At 35.5% G+C, this 13,791-nt stretch overlaps 3 protein-coding genes across 3 annotated transcripts; all 3 read right to left on the bottom strand.

Moving 5' to 3' along the window:
• Nucleotides 1-860: 860 nt before the first annotated feature.
• Nucleotides 861-7,448, bottom strand: LOC130740382 (uncharacterized). Its single transcript, XM_057592976.1, has 13 exons — nucleotides 6,617-7,448; nucleotides 6,433-6,525; nucleotides 6,236-6,326; nucleotides 5,542-5,623; nucleotides 4,898-4,946; nucleotides 4,377-4,548; nucleotides 4,180-4,278; nucleotides 3,841-3,909; nucleotides 3,470-3,608; nucleotides 2,920-3,118; nucleotides 2,273-2,361; nucleotides 2,131-2,167; nucleotides 861-1,219 (listed from the first exon to the last, which is right to left on the bottom strand). The coding sequence occupies exons 1-13, from the start codon at nucleotides 7,008-7,010 to the stop codon at nucleotides 1,062-1,064; spliced, it is 1,671 nt and encodes a 556-aa protein (XP_057448959.1). The 5' UTR covers nucleotides 7,011-7,448; the 3' UTR covers nucleotides 861-1,061.
• A 1,140-nt stretch (nucleotides 7,449-8,588) lies between these two features.
• On the bottom strand, nucleotides 8,589-9,680 carry LOC130735789 (uncharacterized). Its single transcript, XM_057587687.1, has one exon. The coding sequence runs from the start codon at nucleotides 9,547-9,549 to the stop codon at nucleotides 8,683-8,685; it is 867 nt and encodes a 288-aa protein (XP_057443670.1). The 5' UTR covers nucleotides 9,550-9,680; the 3' UTR covers nucleotides 8,589-8,682.
• Nucleotides 9,681-11,089: 1,409 nt separating this feature from the next.
• LOC130737142 (F-box/kelch-repeat protein At3g23880-like) lies at nucleotides 11,090-13,223 on the bottom strand. Its single transcript, XM_057588910.1, has 4 exons — nucleotides 11,935-13,223; nucleotides 11,745-11,803; nucleotides 11,606-11,638; nucleotides 11,090-11,219 (listed from the first exon to the last, which is right to left on the bottom strand). The coding sequence occupies exons 1-4, from the start codon at nucleotides 13,162-13,164 to the stop codon at nucleotides 11,090-11,092; spliced, it is 1,452 nt and encodes a 483-aa protein (XP_057444893.1). The 5' UTR covers nucleotides 13,165-13,223.
• Between the last annotated feature and the right edge of the window lie 568 nt (nucleotides 13,224-13,791).

Below are 13,791 nucleotides of genomic sequence, written 5' to 3'. Positions count from 1 at the left end.
GTAGTTATAATAGTACACAACCGCATGCATGAATCATTGAATCTGACTTTACCTGCAATAAGTTGCCAAAAAAAAAACTTTACCTGCAAATAAGTTTTTTTTTTTTTTTACCAAAATTATATATAATCGGCACAGCTATGAAACTATAATCCCAAGGCTCGAATATTACATTAAACGGTAGACATCTCCTAACAATCATTTTTCATACACACCGGCAACTCTTAACTATGAGACTTGTTGTTGAGACAAATTTTAGCATTGCAAATCAAAATCAAGATAAGTTATCGTTTTTTTTTCCTTTATAATAAATAATCATATTATTCTAAATGGTCTCATAACACCAATTATGCATCTAAGACTTTGGAACTAAAGAGCCACTCTTCGAGTACTTTGGGCAATTTTTATGTTGTTGCCCAATCAAACTAACTACCCAGTATTTTAATAATGTCATAACCTCCTCAATTTCCCTTTTTAAACAATTTTATGTTGTAATTAGACAACAGTAAAAACTGAGCATGTGAAACTGCATCTAAGTCTTTTCCTATTCATATTAAAAATAACTACCTAGCAACATGTGTCAAATAGCAGTAGCAGAGTAGAAGAGTAGAATACAACAAGACAGACAGTAGCCGTATGTATCTCATCTCATCAGTTAACTGCAAACAATTTCTTCAACTACCAACGAGGAAGAATGTGACAACAAATGATAAATTGTGAAGTTGAGAGGGGTTGGGACAAAGGAACGGTGCATTTAATGAATAATGAGTATGAGATTTTTATTTTAGTTCATTTCTATCACCCATGAAGCCATAGGTGATTAGAACTTATAATAGTTTTATGAAATCTAAAAATGGAACTCCTTAAAAATTTAATAATTGTATAACCTAATTTACTTATCCATAATAATATTTAGATGCAATTTTAACTTTATATACATTTCAGATTTAAAAAAATAATTATCTAAGTTTATAAAATCACTGAAGCTCCTCAAAACTGAGGAGCAAAATTTCCAGAAACACTTCAAGAAGAAATCTGTGTCTGAAAAGCCTGAATGCCAGCAATCATTCATCAGAGTAGTTGTCATCACTATCTTCCTCGTATATGGGATATTCTTCATCACTGCAATCTTCGTGAGCTTTGTCAATACCAACTTCATTTGATGGAAAGCTAACAAAAAGCTCCTGTAAATGGGACCTTGAAATATTCTCCATGTTGAAGTCTGAAAATTATAAAGGAATTCAAAAGGGCCAGAAGATCTTTCGAATGTTACTTGAGAAAACCTAGCAATCGACTTGGCCATCAAAATGATAGAAGAATAATCAAGATTCATCCCAATTTGATTGCTGCATTGAGTCTTGTCTTCGCATTGAGCATATAGAGAAGACAATTATTGAAAGGATCTCCTATTTCAGTCTCGCAGTAATGTATAAAGGAACATCTTGGTAATAAAACAAAACATTTTATTTTTCGATGAAGATATAACTAGTAACTCTTTAAACCTATAACTTCTACTCAAAACACCACTAGTCTAACCACGAGAGCTACACCTAAAAAAGGGAAAACCTGGTGCTATAAAGCTCTCGCTATGCGCGAGGTCCAGAGAAGGGCCAAACCCACTTTGTGGATCTAATGTAGCTAGCCTTGCCTTGTATTTTTGCAAGACTGATTTCACAGCTCAAACCTGTGACCGCAAAGTCACATTGGAGCAACCTTACGAGAGTTGCACCTAAGAGGCCACAAAAAGCATTCTCTAAACTACAAAAACAACAATTTTCCATTAATCCTGCCAAGACCACTATCAAATCTTTATACCGCTTCCAACTTCACTGGGTACAGTTTGGAACTGCATAAAGTGCAAGCGCCAAAGGGTGTGGTACCGGAACACAAGGAAAGACTAACAACAACTCTTTGTCATTCAAGAATATACTTAGGGGAGACTTAACTAATGGAATTCAGAATGATTGTTATCATATCATTACCATGTTTACTCAAGCGCAGTAGCGAGTTACCCTGAACTACGGTATTCAGAATCTTTATTCCATCCTCATCATATAAACTTGTGCCATGCAATAAAGAGGGTTCAATCTTTGAACTTAATAGTAAATTTAGAATACAAATAGAAAAGGATACAGGAATCAGACGGCAGAGGCACTTCAGTATCTCCAGCCTACACGAGTCAACAGAATAGATTAAAAACTATCCGATTTAAAAGCCACTGCCAATACAATCTACGGAGAAAAGCATAAAATATGAAAACATAGATAATAATTACCAGATCAAGTTCTTCTTCCCATTCCTCCTCACTATCATTACCCTCTTCATCATCTTCAACATTGTCAGGTTCCTCATTCTCTTCCAAACCTGTGTTCCAGATACAATAAAAATATTCAATTATTGCTCAACTATCATACCAGGAATAGTAAATTTTAGCAGCAAAAGATACTAAATTCTGGTTCTGTAACAAAAAGTTCTTCCATTTTGGTTCATAATCATATTAGATATAACAAATTGACTAATTTTTTTTTGTAATACCATTACCATTCTGCTACAAATAACACTTTCCAGGAAAGACTAGAAAACTTTTTCAGAGAAAACAGACAACAAACTTTCTCGGAGGAATCTATATAGAGTTCTCCCTTACCACGTTAGATCATATAGTACTCAAGATAAGTATTATGTAGGGATTTTTTGAACAATAAGTGTATTACAGGTCTAAGAAATCAGCAAAAATTTAAAATTTCAGCTCTTAACAAGAGAGGTTGGAAGTTGACTGTTTCTTAATTCTTCTTAAATCATGGTCTTGGATGTGGCAATAATTTGTTCCTTCAGTTATTATATGCTAAAGCTATATCAATATAAAGAACCATGAACTTCGTAAAAAAATTGTGAAAAACTGAAAAAAAAAAAAGTTGACATAACCTGGATTGGCTTGCTGGAATTCCTCTCCATCAAGCTTCATGGCATTCCTAATGCATTCCCGCTTCAGTTTTTCAAACCTAGAAGTGGCAGCTCTAAGTAAATTCTCTGCACCAGGCTTGGGAAATATTGATAGGTACCTCACCATTAGACGTTGTCTAATACAATTCATTGTATTTTGTGAGAACCACCCAGTTGCAAACTGTAAAGTTAGCATGAAAGATGCAACTCAGGTAGGTAATGGAATTTGTTACAATAGCTTCATGCACAAAATATAAAAGGAAGCAAATTTTCTGATATTTTATTGCTTGAGGCATAAATTACAGCAGCTTGATATACACAATTTCACGACAGAACAAGATTATATACAAGAAATTATCCACTTAGTTGGTTATTGTTTGTTAGAGCAAAAAGAAAAATGAGCAATTATGCATCACCTTTCATACCACGAGATAAGAAAAATATGAAACATGTCAAAAGCAAAGTAAAGCAAATTTATGTCATAAATGTGATATATTATTATATTAAACAAAGATCCGCATGAAAATCTTACGGTGCAAGTTGCCTGTGATGGAGGCTTATTTATTTCTGATTGAATATAATCATCAACAAGCTCAAACAACTGTAAAGATGTCTGGAACTTGTAAGGGAAAGCTCGAAAGGCACATATATCCTCCCATCTATGCTTCAATCTGCATGAAATAATAGCCTTTCCACATGAGGAAATAACACAATGACAAGATAGTTATGATATAGTGACAATAAACAGATATGTTATATCAACTCCGCCTGTCTAATGTCTATTTACATGATTTTACATTGATATTCTGGTTCCTCTATCTTATGCATACACATGGATGGAGTTTCTCCTAAATTACAGTTTCGTTTGGTAAAGCCTGAGATAAATCAAAGAAAAGGACTTACTTGTTGGCTGAGTAAGTATCGCAGTAACTTCGCAAAGGGATTGGCACTCGATAATCAATTCGCTGATAACTGCTAAACCAAAAACCTTCATGCTCAGCAATTATAATACTAATTACAGACGCTATTTCCTACTTCCTATATTGTTATGATATACATGCGAAGCATGTGCAACTGAAATGTATGAAAGGATAACATGACACCTCAGCATTTTAGTAGTCAACAATATTACGAAACTGAAAAATGCATCAGAAATCTGTTTATTATGGAAGCTAAATAGTTTTGAGTCAAATGTATGATAAAAATTCATGAGATTATTTAGAAATCAGGAATGAGTCTTACATGCGTGAATCAGGATCTTTACGTGGATCATATCCTTTCTTGATCCAGAACCTGAGAAATGGTCCACTGGAAAAGTAGTAAGAGATTCTAGAGAGAAGCCTGCAAGAGAGAACGTAAGGCCACTGCATAATTATCAAAGCTGTAGCAATTCATTGTCACAATATAAAAAGCAAATAAGCAGAATTTTCATATGTCACCTTCTGAGCATGTCATGTGAAAAGCTTAAGCCCTTATCAAGCAGGCGTTCAGTGAGCGAATTTTTGGACCATATAGGCCGCTCATCAAACATTTTAGATACGACCATTTGCGGCTCCCACTGATCTGAGCTTTGTGGTATGTACTCCTCCCAATTCACTCTTTTAGGAATCTGTATGAAAGCTAAGTAAAACCCAAACCAGATATTTTGAGCACATATATTTTGTACACATGTAATTAAAATACTTTAAAAAGGAAATTCTCTAGTTAATCGAATAGCTAATTATAATATTGAAAAATCTCCTAAGGGATAGCTAGGCTTCTTAGTTTTTTTTTTTTTTTTGCTTCAGCTTTGTTTCCAGTGTAACGAAAAAAATATATAAACTACGAGGTCAAAGTGTAAATTTAAGTAAAAAGGATTTTACAAAGCATAAGCAAAACAATGAACAAATAAAACCATGCAAAACTTTTCAACTTCAATCATTTTTAACTATGATGGTTCTACCAATCGACAGAAGGATATCTTTAATGTCACAATCAAGTGCAAGAACTGGTTCCATCTCTGTGTCCATCTGCATACAACATTGCAACAAGTAAATATTCTTGCTAAAAATATTGCATATGTCTAATGCCACCCAAAAAAATATGTACGAACAAAATGTGATCTTTCGAATAACTGGAAAGCACATTTCTAAAGACTTTTATCGCCATAAAAAAACCATGCAGAAAGTAAGGCGGCTTGCCATCTAATTTACGCAAATATTGTCTACAAGAAATTGAACACAAATATTAAACTTCTCGGAGGAAATATGGGTCAGGATTGTTCCATTCTTAGAGGCTTTTTATCCCTTCTGTCATCTCTCGACTTTGTATAATCAAACCACTGCGAATGTTTCTTTATAGTTAGTTTTTTAAGGTTTTGGAGGATATTTGATTCTCCTCTAGTTGTTCTTGCCTCTTTCTCACTAATGTAGTTTCTTTTGCTACCACAGAAAAAAGATATTTCATGTTTATGATGAATGAAACAGCAGGATGAAAGAAAGTTCAAAGTTGTACAGTCAACAAACAGGTTACTCACCAAAGGTTATGGTATATTTTACTTTTTTGCCAAAAGGATTAAATTTTATGCCTAAATGCTATAAAGGAAGAATTTTTAATTAAGATTACCTTGAAATGTGGTTGTAAAATATGCTTTTGTTTCTTATGCTCTTGTTTCTTTTTTGAACTCAACACGGTTGGTGGTCTCAAGCTGAAATAAGAAAAGACTGAAACACTTCAATAAAGTAAAGCAAGATGAAATTTCCAGTCAAAATTTGCAAGAATAACTAATGGAAAAGTTACAATAAAAAGCTGTAGAAGCCGATGACTGAATAGAAACATAACTGAGGGAAAAAAAAGTAGAGTAGGAATAAGAACATAAGAAGTTTTTAAATACTTCAATTTTAAGAATATAGCATGTCCCACTATCCAAGTACCTCAAACTAGAGAAACAATTGCACAGAACATACATACATACATACATACATACATACATATAGAAGACAGAAATAGTAAAACCCCACTGAAAGACAAGCCACTCTAAGAGCTAGAAAGGAACTCTATGAGCTAAGAAAATAATAATAATAATAATAGATAACAAAAAATAACATACAATTAGTATCACATTAAGTGACTCTCCAGTTTTTTTCCTCATTGTTAAGGTCAACTGTCCAAGTTATGGTACCCTACCATCATCCTCTTCGAATGTACAAATATTTAAATGGTCCTAAACAGTTATGGGATTGTATCCAATATAGTATCATCCTTGCTCATCCTTGACTTTTCTCTTAATCACTAAACAAGAAATGTCAGAGAAACTTACACCAAATTTTCAGGAATATCTTTTGGAGCAAAAACTGGAGGCACTATAATCATAACATCCTCATGATCCACATCCATGAGACCACCCTTAGCTATCATCAAAGAACAAAAACAGAAATCACAGACTCATAAAACAGGCATTGAATACTCTTCAAACATGAAATCAAAGTAACAGAAACATGGAAACAAGATATTCACCAAAGAGCGGTTCTTCTAGTTCCGACCAGTTTCTCTTCTTCCTCCGGGCAATGTCAGCATGAACAGGAACAACATGTTGGTAGTCAGCCATTCCTTCATGACATCAAAAAAGCCAACCAGATAATTTGGTTAGGAGGTTGAATAAAGTATTTGACCAAAACCAACCCGATTTCGAGCTTCTAACCATCAAAAAAATAAGCTTCTGGAACACGAGCAACAATATCGGCACAGAGACTTTCATCATTGTCAACTTTATGAGGTTGGTTTTCTTGCGTTGCATTGTCCTTTGTACTTGTGGAACCATGATCACAGGGAAATTTTCTACTCTTTGATATTTTGAGAAGCAATGTGTTGGTGGGACGAAGCTCCCCTAACGCAGGATGTGAATAAGGGTCTTGAGGGCGGAAATGGAGCTCTAGTTTGTTTGATTGCGAACTTCGAGCCTTGAGGATGGCTTGAATTCCACCGAGGGTGTCGACGGCACGAGACACAGAAGATGGATAAGCAGGATAGTGCACCAGAAATCCCTCAGGGTCAGGTAGAACCCCTGAGATTGTGCCATCCTTGATCACTCCCATTAAAGAATAGATTCAAGTTAGCAATCTCCTCCAAGCTGATTTCTCTCTGTCAACCCTAATTTTATCGTTTATTTAAACATGTAATTTGCACAACATGTAATTCCAAGTAAGTAGTAGTAAGCACAAGAAGGAAAAGGAATGAGAGATTCAACTTGCCGGTTGAACCGGGATTCGAGTTGAGTATTGGATCGGTCATGCAAGCGACTCGATCTGGACCGGCTAGACTCGGCCGGTGATTCGGAGCTGTAACGGTTGGGCCAGTAAGTAACTGTGCTTCAATTGGTACCCGGATAGGGGGCACAAACCGGTACAATAATAAACAGAGAAAGAAAAGGGAAAGAGCTAGAAGAATAGCCACATGCTGAAACAAGAAAATAAAAACGGAAGAACAAAAGAAGAAACTGGGAGAAGAAAGATACAATTGGATGCTACTTGCTAGTTGCTAGGGTTCCTTATTGTCTCATGCTGGTCTTTTTCTATTGGGTTAAGCCTTATTTTGGTGATATTGGGCCAACGGCTTTGTTTTGTGCATTAAATAGATTTGGACATTTGATAACAATTGTGTTCTGTTGCATAAAATAAACAAAGCTGAGTTGGATAAAAAAAATTATTAATTTTGGGAAATTCCAATAGTAATTATAAAAAATTTAACACTGATACTAGTTTGTTTGAAGTTATTAATGGTTTTTAATTTATAATTAGAAAATGTTAGATATTAACTTGTATTATATTTTTTTAAAATATTAATATATTTCGAGTCAACCAGTTCGACCTGTGACTCGGTGGTTTGACTAGTGACCCATTGACCCAATATTCCCACCGAGTCGATGATCGAGTCGAGTTTAATAACACTAGTGCGGAGTTCTCCTCTGTACGGTGGCCGGTTGCGAATGAGGTAGTGGCTGCGCGGGTACAGTGGAGGGAGGCGAGAGAAGGGAAGGGTGGTCGGTATTTGTACGGTGAATGGTAGGAGTGAGAGACGAGAGGGGCTCTTTTCCGCAAATTTATTCCGGGAAAGTGCACTCTTTTGAGTTGGTTTAGTTAGGAGAAGGGGTATTTGTGGGACAAGTTAAGACGAGTTATGCTCGTTTTTAACCCGACCTTACGGAACTCAAGTTTTAAATCTGTTAAACTATGAATTTATTAGAATCTTTAGAATGTTACTTGGACTTGGGTGTCGTTATGTAGAGTTAATTACAAAAGGGTTAAATTAGCCATTATTTTAGAAGCGGTGATATTTAATAAAAGAATTAATATTGACCATGGTAACTCACAGCTCATAAGCGTGAGATTAATTTTTCGTCTCACTCAAGCTCAAAGGAATTCAGATTGAACATTTATCCAATTTATCTCCGTTGTTGGGATTTCAAAGTTGATTGGTTTTATTATGCTCTTCATGGTATGAAAATAATCTTGGGGACCTTAACTTTTAGAGGACCATTTCATTGAATGAGCTTCGATGGTCAAGTAAGATTAGTATCAACATCATTATTGTACTTAGGTAGACAACATAAGAGATGAAGACGTATGGTCTTTGAAGAAAAGAAGAATTAAAAGATGCCAAATATAGAGTATTAACTTGTCACTGTATTTGATTTGTATAACTATTGAATTATATACATGTACAAAAATTGATGAGGCAAAAATTTTCAATCCTCAGAAGATTCCTAAGCTATTGTGTCATTATGTTCAGAAGAGAGACTCTTGTTTTAATCAAGTGCCTAAAGATACTCTCCAAACCATTCTCTAGGCTTTCAATGGCATTCTCCAAAGACTCCATTCTTTCATGTGCAGCCTGCATCTTCTCAGCATTAGCACCTTCAGTTACAAGGCTGCTTAAAAATGCTTCTAAAGAATGCAATTCATTGGAATTCTCAAAGTTCTCTTCAGAAGATATCACCCCTTTATGGATCAATTTTGCCACCAGCAACCATTTCCTTGATTTCGAAGCAGACCCAGCTAAGAAAGACAAAAGGGATTGGAAGACAGACATGTTCACTGTGATAACCTCCCTAAGAACTCTTATCACAGTAGCAAGGTCTTGATCTTGATTCAAGAGTGAGGATGCTCCAAATTTACTATCCATGTGCTTTAAAGATGTGACCATCTTTCTGACATTCTTCTTCATCTTTTTAATGAAGGAGTTGTATTTGGCTACACTTGTTTCAATGCTTGAGTCCCCCTTTCTCCTTCTAAGAGCAAAATGAAGTTCTTGAACATGTTCCTTAATTTGTAACATGGCGTCCCTTGTGAGGCCACAGATATCCAAGATTCTCACTGAGCCATCCAAAAGTTCTTCCACAAACTTCTCACCTTGATGTTGAGAAATCGCCTTTTGGGTTGAAGCCATGTTGAGAAGATCTTCCAAGCTAATGAACAAATCTTCAAGCAAGGATAGGCCAGATCCAATTGAGTTAGATGTGGATGTGGATGTGGCTTCCCAAGTCTGGATTTTGCTTAGCTCTTCTTCTATTCTAATGGAGCTTTGATTAGATCCAGAAGGTAAACTGTTTGAACGAACATGGTACTTGTTTGCCATATTGCTCTTTTGTTGTTCTGTTGTTATTTTTTCTTTCAGAGGTAGCTCAATGTTTGTTTATGTGCTTTTACAAAGTCCTTGACTCTCTCTTTATATAAGAGCCATATATTCATGATTGATTGATAATTCATCTCAACGTGTAGAGACTTAGAGCATGTGGCACCCGCATGGATTCCCCTTTGAATTAGGTAAGCTTGTTATATGTCTACCCAACATTATGATATTGCATGTGATATTCTGCAAAATGGCACGTTGGTGAAATGGGTTTGAGGATTGGCATGTCCTCCTTGTGTTGGCAATCACAAAACCTCATTAGTCATCACCTACTTTGCCTCCTCTGCTGCCACATTTCCCTCATCATTTCAATTATAAAATTGGTGTTGTTTCAGCTTCAGAATGCCTTCCTGGCTTGTCTCAGTGCCAAAGAGATAATACTGCAAAATGGCTTAAACAATGAATTTTTTGAAGGATGAGATCCAGATCTTGCGAGATATAATTAATGACATATGGTTTTAGGAAAAAAAAATTATATATGGCACGAGTAGCGTGTAGTCTTTCATGTCTCCTTGTTGATTTTACCAACTCTTTCAGTGTTTCATAGTGTTCTAAACCCAACAACAAATTTGACAATCTTCTTTAGTTTATTTTCTTGAGAAATCTTGAGGTACATTAAAAGGACACGTTCAAGATTTTTCAACAAACAAGAAAGCCCATATTTAAGCTTATTCCCTACCTCAAAACATAATTATTTTAACCAACTAACACAGTGCATGTATTTCAGTAGCATACACTTCAAGTATATGAATTTTACACTCTAAATATAATTTTTAAAGAACCTAAATAACCCAAAATAACAGATTAGAGGGTTCAGGTACATTGCTGTCCTTTGGAGGTGATGGCCAGGGGAGATACCGTTCGCAGAACAAATGAGAAGTAGAGGAATCTTCAGACGAGAAGAGGCAGCTTTCAGAGCCACTAAGGGCTTTTTGCGGAGGTGAAATTTACATTATTAGATGAAAGCCTGAAACTTCTCAACTATATAGATGAAATTTACAGCAATTATGTGTTTGCGCATGGTCATCAATTTGGTCACAAAACAACTTACAATAAATTTCCTAATATTAACAATTTAACACATGACCAATGAGCAACTACAATCAGAACATAGTGAATCTTTTGTTTTGCTAATTGTGATGAAACTTCCAACGACATATACTGATTGCATTTGCACACTTCATTTAGTGCTGAAGCAAAAGTAAAATGAAACAGGGGTGCTTCACCGGGTTTCTAGTATTATGCTTAAAAAAAATTAACACAAAAAATATAGGCAATAACCAAATGCTTGTATGTATTGACATCATGACAGGCTAAGTGACAACAATTGGATTCAACACAAACATCTTATTCTTTACAACGGCAAGGTAAATGTAAACCTTTTTTTTTTAAATGAAGGTAAAGGTAAGCCTGCAAGTGCTTGTTAATGCAATAGACCTCTAGTTGAATCCAAAAATGCTTTGAATTGAGAAGCCATCATTCCAAATCATGTGGGAAAACCAGACAACAAACCATCAGCCACAGGAAGATCATTGGCAGCAATAGCTGTAACAATATCACTCTTTGAAGGTGCTCTCAACCTTTCCAAGGAACTCTTCAATCCATCTCTCAGGTACCTGTGTATATAGGTTAATATATTGTAAGAGCACAAAAAAAAATTCCTTTGTTCTGGATCATAAATTATTTTGAAGTCTAAATTGGTCAGATTACCTATTAAGCTCAAACACTCCAAAATTGCTACAATATTGACGTCGTGCAGTATCCAACTCAGTAAATCATTTATACTTTTTGAATGAAAAAAGAAAAGTTTTATAGCAAACATTACATTACATACCAGTCAGAGTTTTATAACTACCTTTTTATCACTTCAGCTAGCTTCTCAACATTCAAAGAGAGAAAGATTTGAAACAAAAGTTATTAATTAACGAAATCAAATTCAAACCTAAATCATCAGAGCCTTGACTGGGCTGTAGGAGCAACTAAGAACCTAAATGATCATAACCTATAGGAGCAACCCTTGTTAACCTTGTACACCCTGACAAGACAGGAAACCAGAGAAAGAGAAACATATCCTGTATATCTCATAAGTATCCTTCCAAGAGAATCCCTCAACTATCCATTACTAAAAATTGATTCAATACCGTTTAATCTGATCACTAACAATATTTAAAAATCCAAACAAATTAGTCTTAATGCACATCTAAAAGAATTAACATATTCAACAACATTTCTCTATCATTGAAGATTTAAGAAGGATACATGATTTAAGAATAAACTCTAATAGTAATAAATAAAATGCACCAAACATACTTACTTTCAACAAGGTGAAACCAAACTTTCAATGTAATTCTCGGTATAGCAACCATCGATTTCATTAGCAATTTCCGTGCCTTGAAATTTCTTGTCTCGAAAGGTATAGAGAACTCCTCGGGATTTCTTGTCTCGAAAGGTATAGAGAACTCCTCGGGACGCACCAGAAACCGACAACAAAAGGGCATCACCATTATCAGATATGCACATTGCAAAACAAGGCAACTGAATAAAATTCTCATAGCCATGAATGCTAAACAACCGAGTCCAAGATCGTTGTACTCCAAACTCCTTCATTTGCCAAACCTCAAAATTACCAATTTTATCGTTATTTTCAGATATACATAGGCAACCTCTCAAAACCCCAAGAACGGGCAGAAATTCCCAGTAATCGTTCATACTTCGAGGACAATAAGGCAATGACAATTGTGTATACTTTTGTTTCCCCAAATCAAATGAAACAATTACATACGGATCAGCATCCATTAGATCAGCACCATGGTTCCCATAGAGTATATCTATGGGTAGAGTTGCTAACCAATTAATATTGTTACTCACATAAACTGCAGGTGGCATCAAACGCAAACGGGGAAGAGGGACAACTTGAATTCTCCTCCAACGATCATCACCCATGTTGTAAACATTCACCATTGTCTCCTCCGGACACACACTCACCACCTTGTAGGTGTCACATGAACAATCATAACCAAACCCAAAATAACCAGAGCTTCTTAAACGCGGCGAACGTTGAGACATTAACCTCGTAGCCGGGTTCCAGAAACAAACCCGGAAGAAACGTTTTCTCTTCACATAATATGTGTAGCTCAATCCAACCAACCCGTTGCATGCTCCGATGGAATCGTACCCAGAGAGACAACAAACAGGGCTTGCTGCAGTGGTTGAATGAGTGTCCACTAGTGAACTCATGCAGCGAGACGAGATATATGTTCGATCAAAAGCATGGGTGTCACATAATGTAAGAAAGTGTGCATGGGAAAAATCAGCGTTAACTCTAGAAGATGAACGTTGAAGGTGCAGTTTTACGAAACGAGAATCGGAGATGAGAGATTTCCATGATTTGGACACACACCTGAATCGCACCAGAGATTTCACCGGAAGCCATGACAAGATTTCTACGAGGAGTTCTTGACACAGAAATGGTGGGCGTGATCGACCCAAGTTGTAGAGATAGTAAAGTAAGTTTCCTAATGATTCAAATACACTGGAATAGTTGAGAATTTCTAACCCCATTTTCTATTCCGAGCTGTTAAGGTTACTTCTCAGGCGGCGGCGGCGGTGGTTCAATCGGCCGCGAGAGGCAGAAGGCAGTGGAAGATGAAATGGCGGCGGAGGAAGGTTGAAATATTGAAATATTTGGGGGGAGTGGATGATTGTGACCAAAAAAAAAGAAAAAACCCTAAATATATAATTGTTGGAACGAGATATTATTATTCTAAAAAATATTAATTCAATTAATATAAAATTTTTTGTGCAAATCTTATGTTCTACTTAAACAATTTTATGATATCCATAAGATTTATTAATGGTAAAATAAGATATTTTCCCATTTACCAAAATTGTAAAATAAAAATAACAAGGAGATCCTTAATCATTTAGTTTATGGTTTAATTTCTGGACAATACGTTAGACACGTTTATTAGTAGAGGTATATTCACTTAACATCATCTTTGAATCTTAAGTGATTAGTCACACCACCATCAGCAATGAGATTGGTCTTACTATTGTCAGGCTAAAAAGTTATTACAATTTTTTTAATTTAATGTGAATCAAATTAGTTATGGAAATTCATAAATTCTTTATTACAATTTGAAATTCTATTTACGGCTATGTTTGGCAAATTGCAATTTGAAATTTCAA

Source organism: Lotus japonicus, chromosome 2 (assembly GCF_012489685.1).
Source record: "Lotus japonicus ecotype B-129 chromosome 2, LjGifu_v1.2".
Lineage (NCBI taxonomy): Eukaryota > Viridiplantae > Streptophyta > Magnoliopsida > Fabales > Fabaceae > Lotus > Lotus japonicus.
This window is presented reverse-complemented; position numbering and strand designations above follow the sequence as displayed.

What these genes read in the sequence shown, in the direction of transcription:
- LOC130740382 (XM_057592976.1), bottom strand. Translation starts at nt 7,010, where the DNA reads ATGGGAGTGATCAAGGATGGCACAATCTCAGGGGTTCTACCTGACCCT. An exon ending in TTTTACAACCACATTTCAAG is followed by an intron (nt 4,947 to 5,541) that starts GTAATCTTAATT and finishes TGTTGTATGCAG; the next exon opens with ATGGACACAGAGATGGAACC. An exon ending in GATACTTACTCAGCCAACAA is followed by an intron (nt 3,609 to 3,840) that starts GTAAGTCCTTTT and finishes TATTTCATGCAG; the next exon opens with ATTGAAGCATAGATGGGAGG.
- LOC130735789 (XM_057587687.1), bottom strand. Translation starts at nt 9,549, where the DNA reads ATGGCAAACAAGTACCATGTTCGTTCAAACAGTTTACCTTCTGGATCT.
- LOC130737142 (XM_057588910.1), bottom strand. Translation starts at nt 13,164, where the DNA reads ATGGGGTTAGAAATTCTCAACTATTCCAGTGTATTTGAATCATTAGGA. An exon ending in AGAATTACATTGAAAGTTTG is followed by an intron (nt 11,804 to 11,934) that starts GTTTCACCTTGT and finishes TAATTCTTTTAG; the next exon opens with ATGTGCATTAAGACTAATTT. An exon ending in AACAAGGGTTGCTCCTATAG is followed by an intron (nt 11,220 to 11,605) that starts GTTATGATCATT and finishes CTATATACACAG; the next exon opens with GTACCTGAGAGATGGATTGA.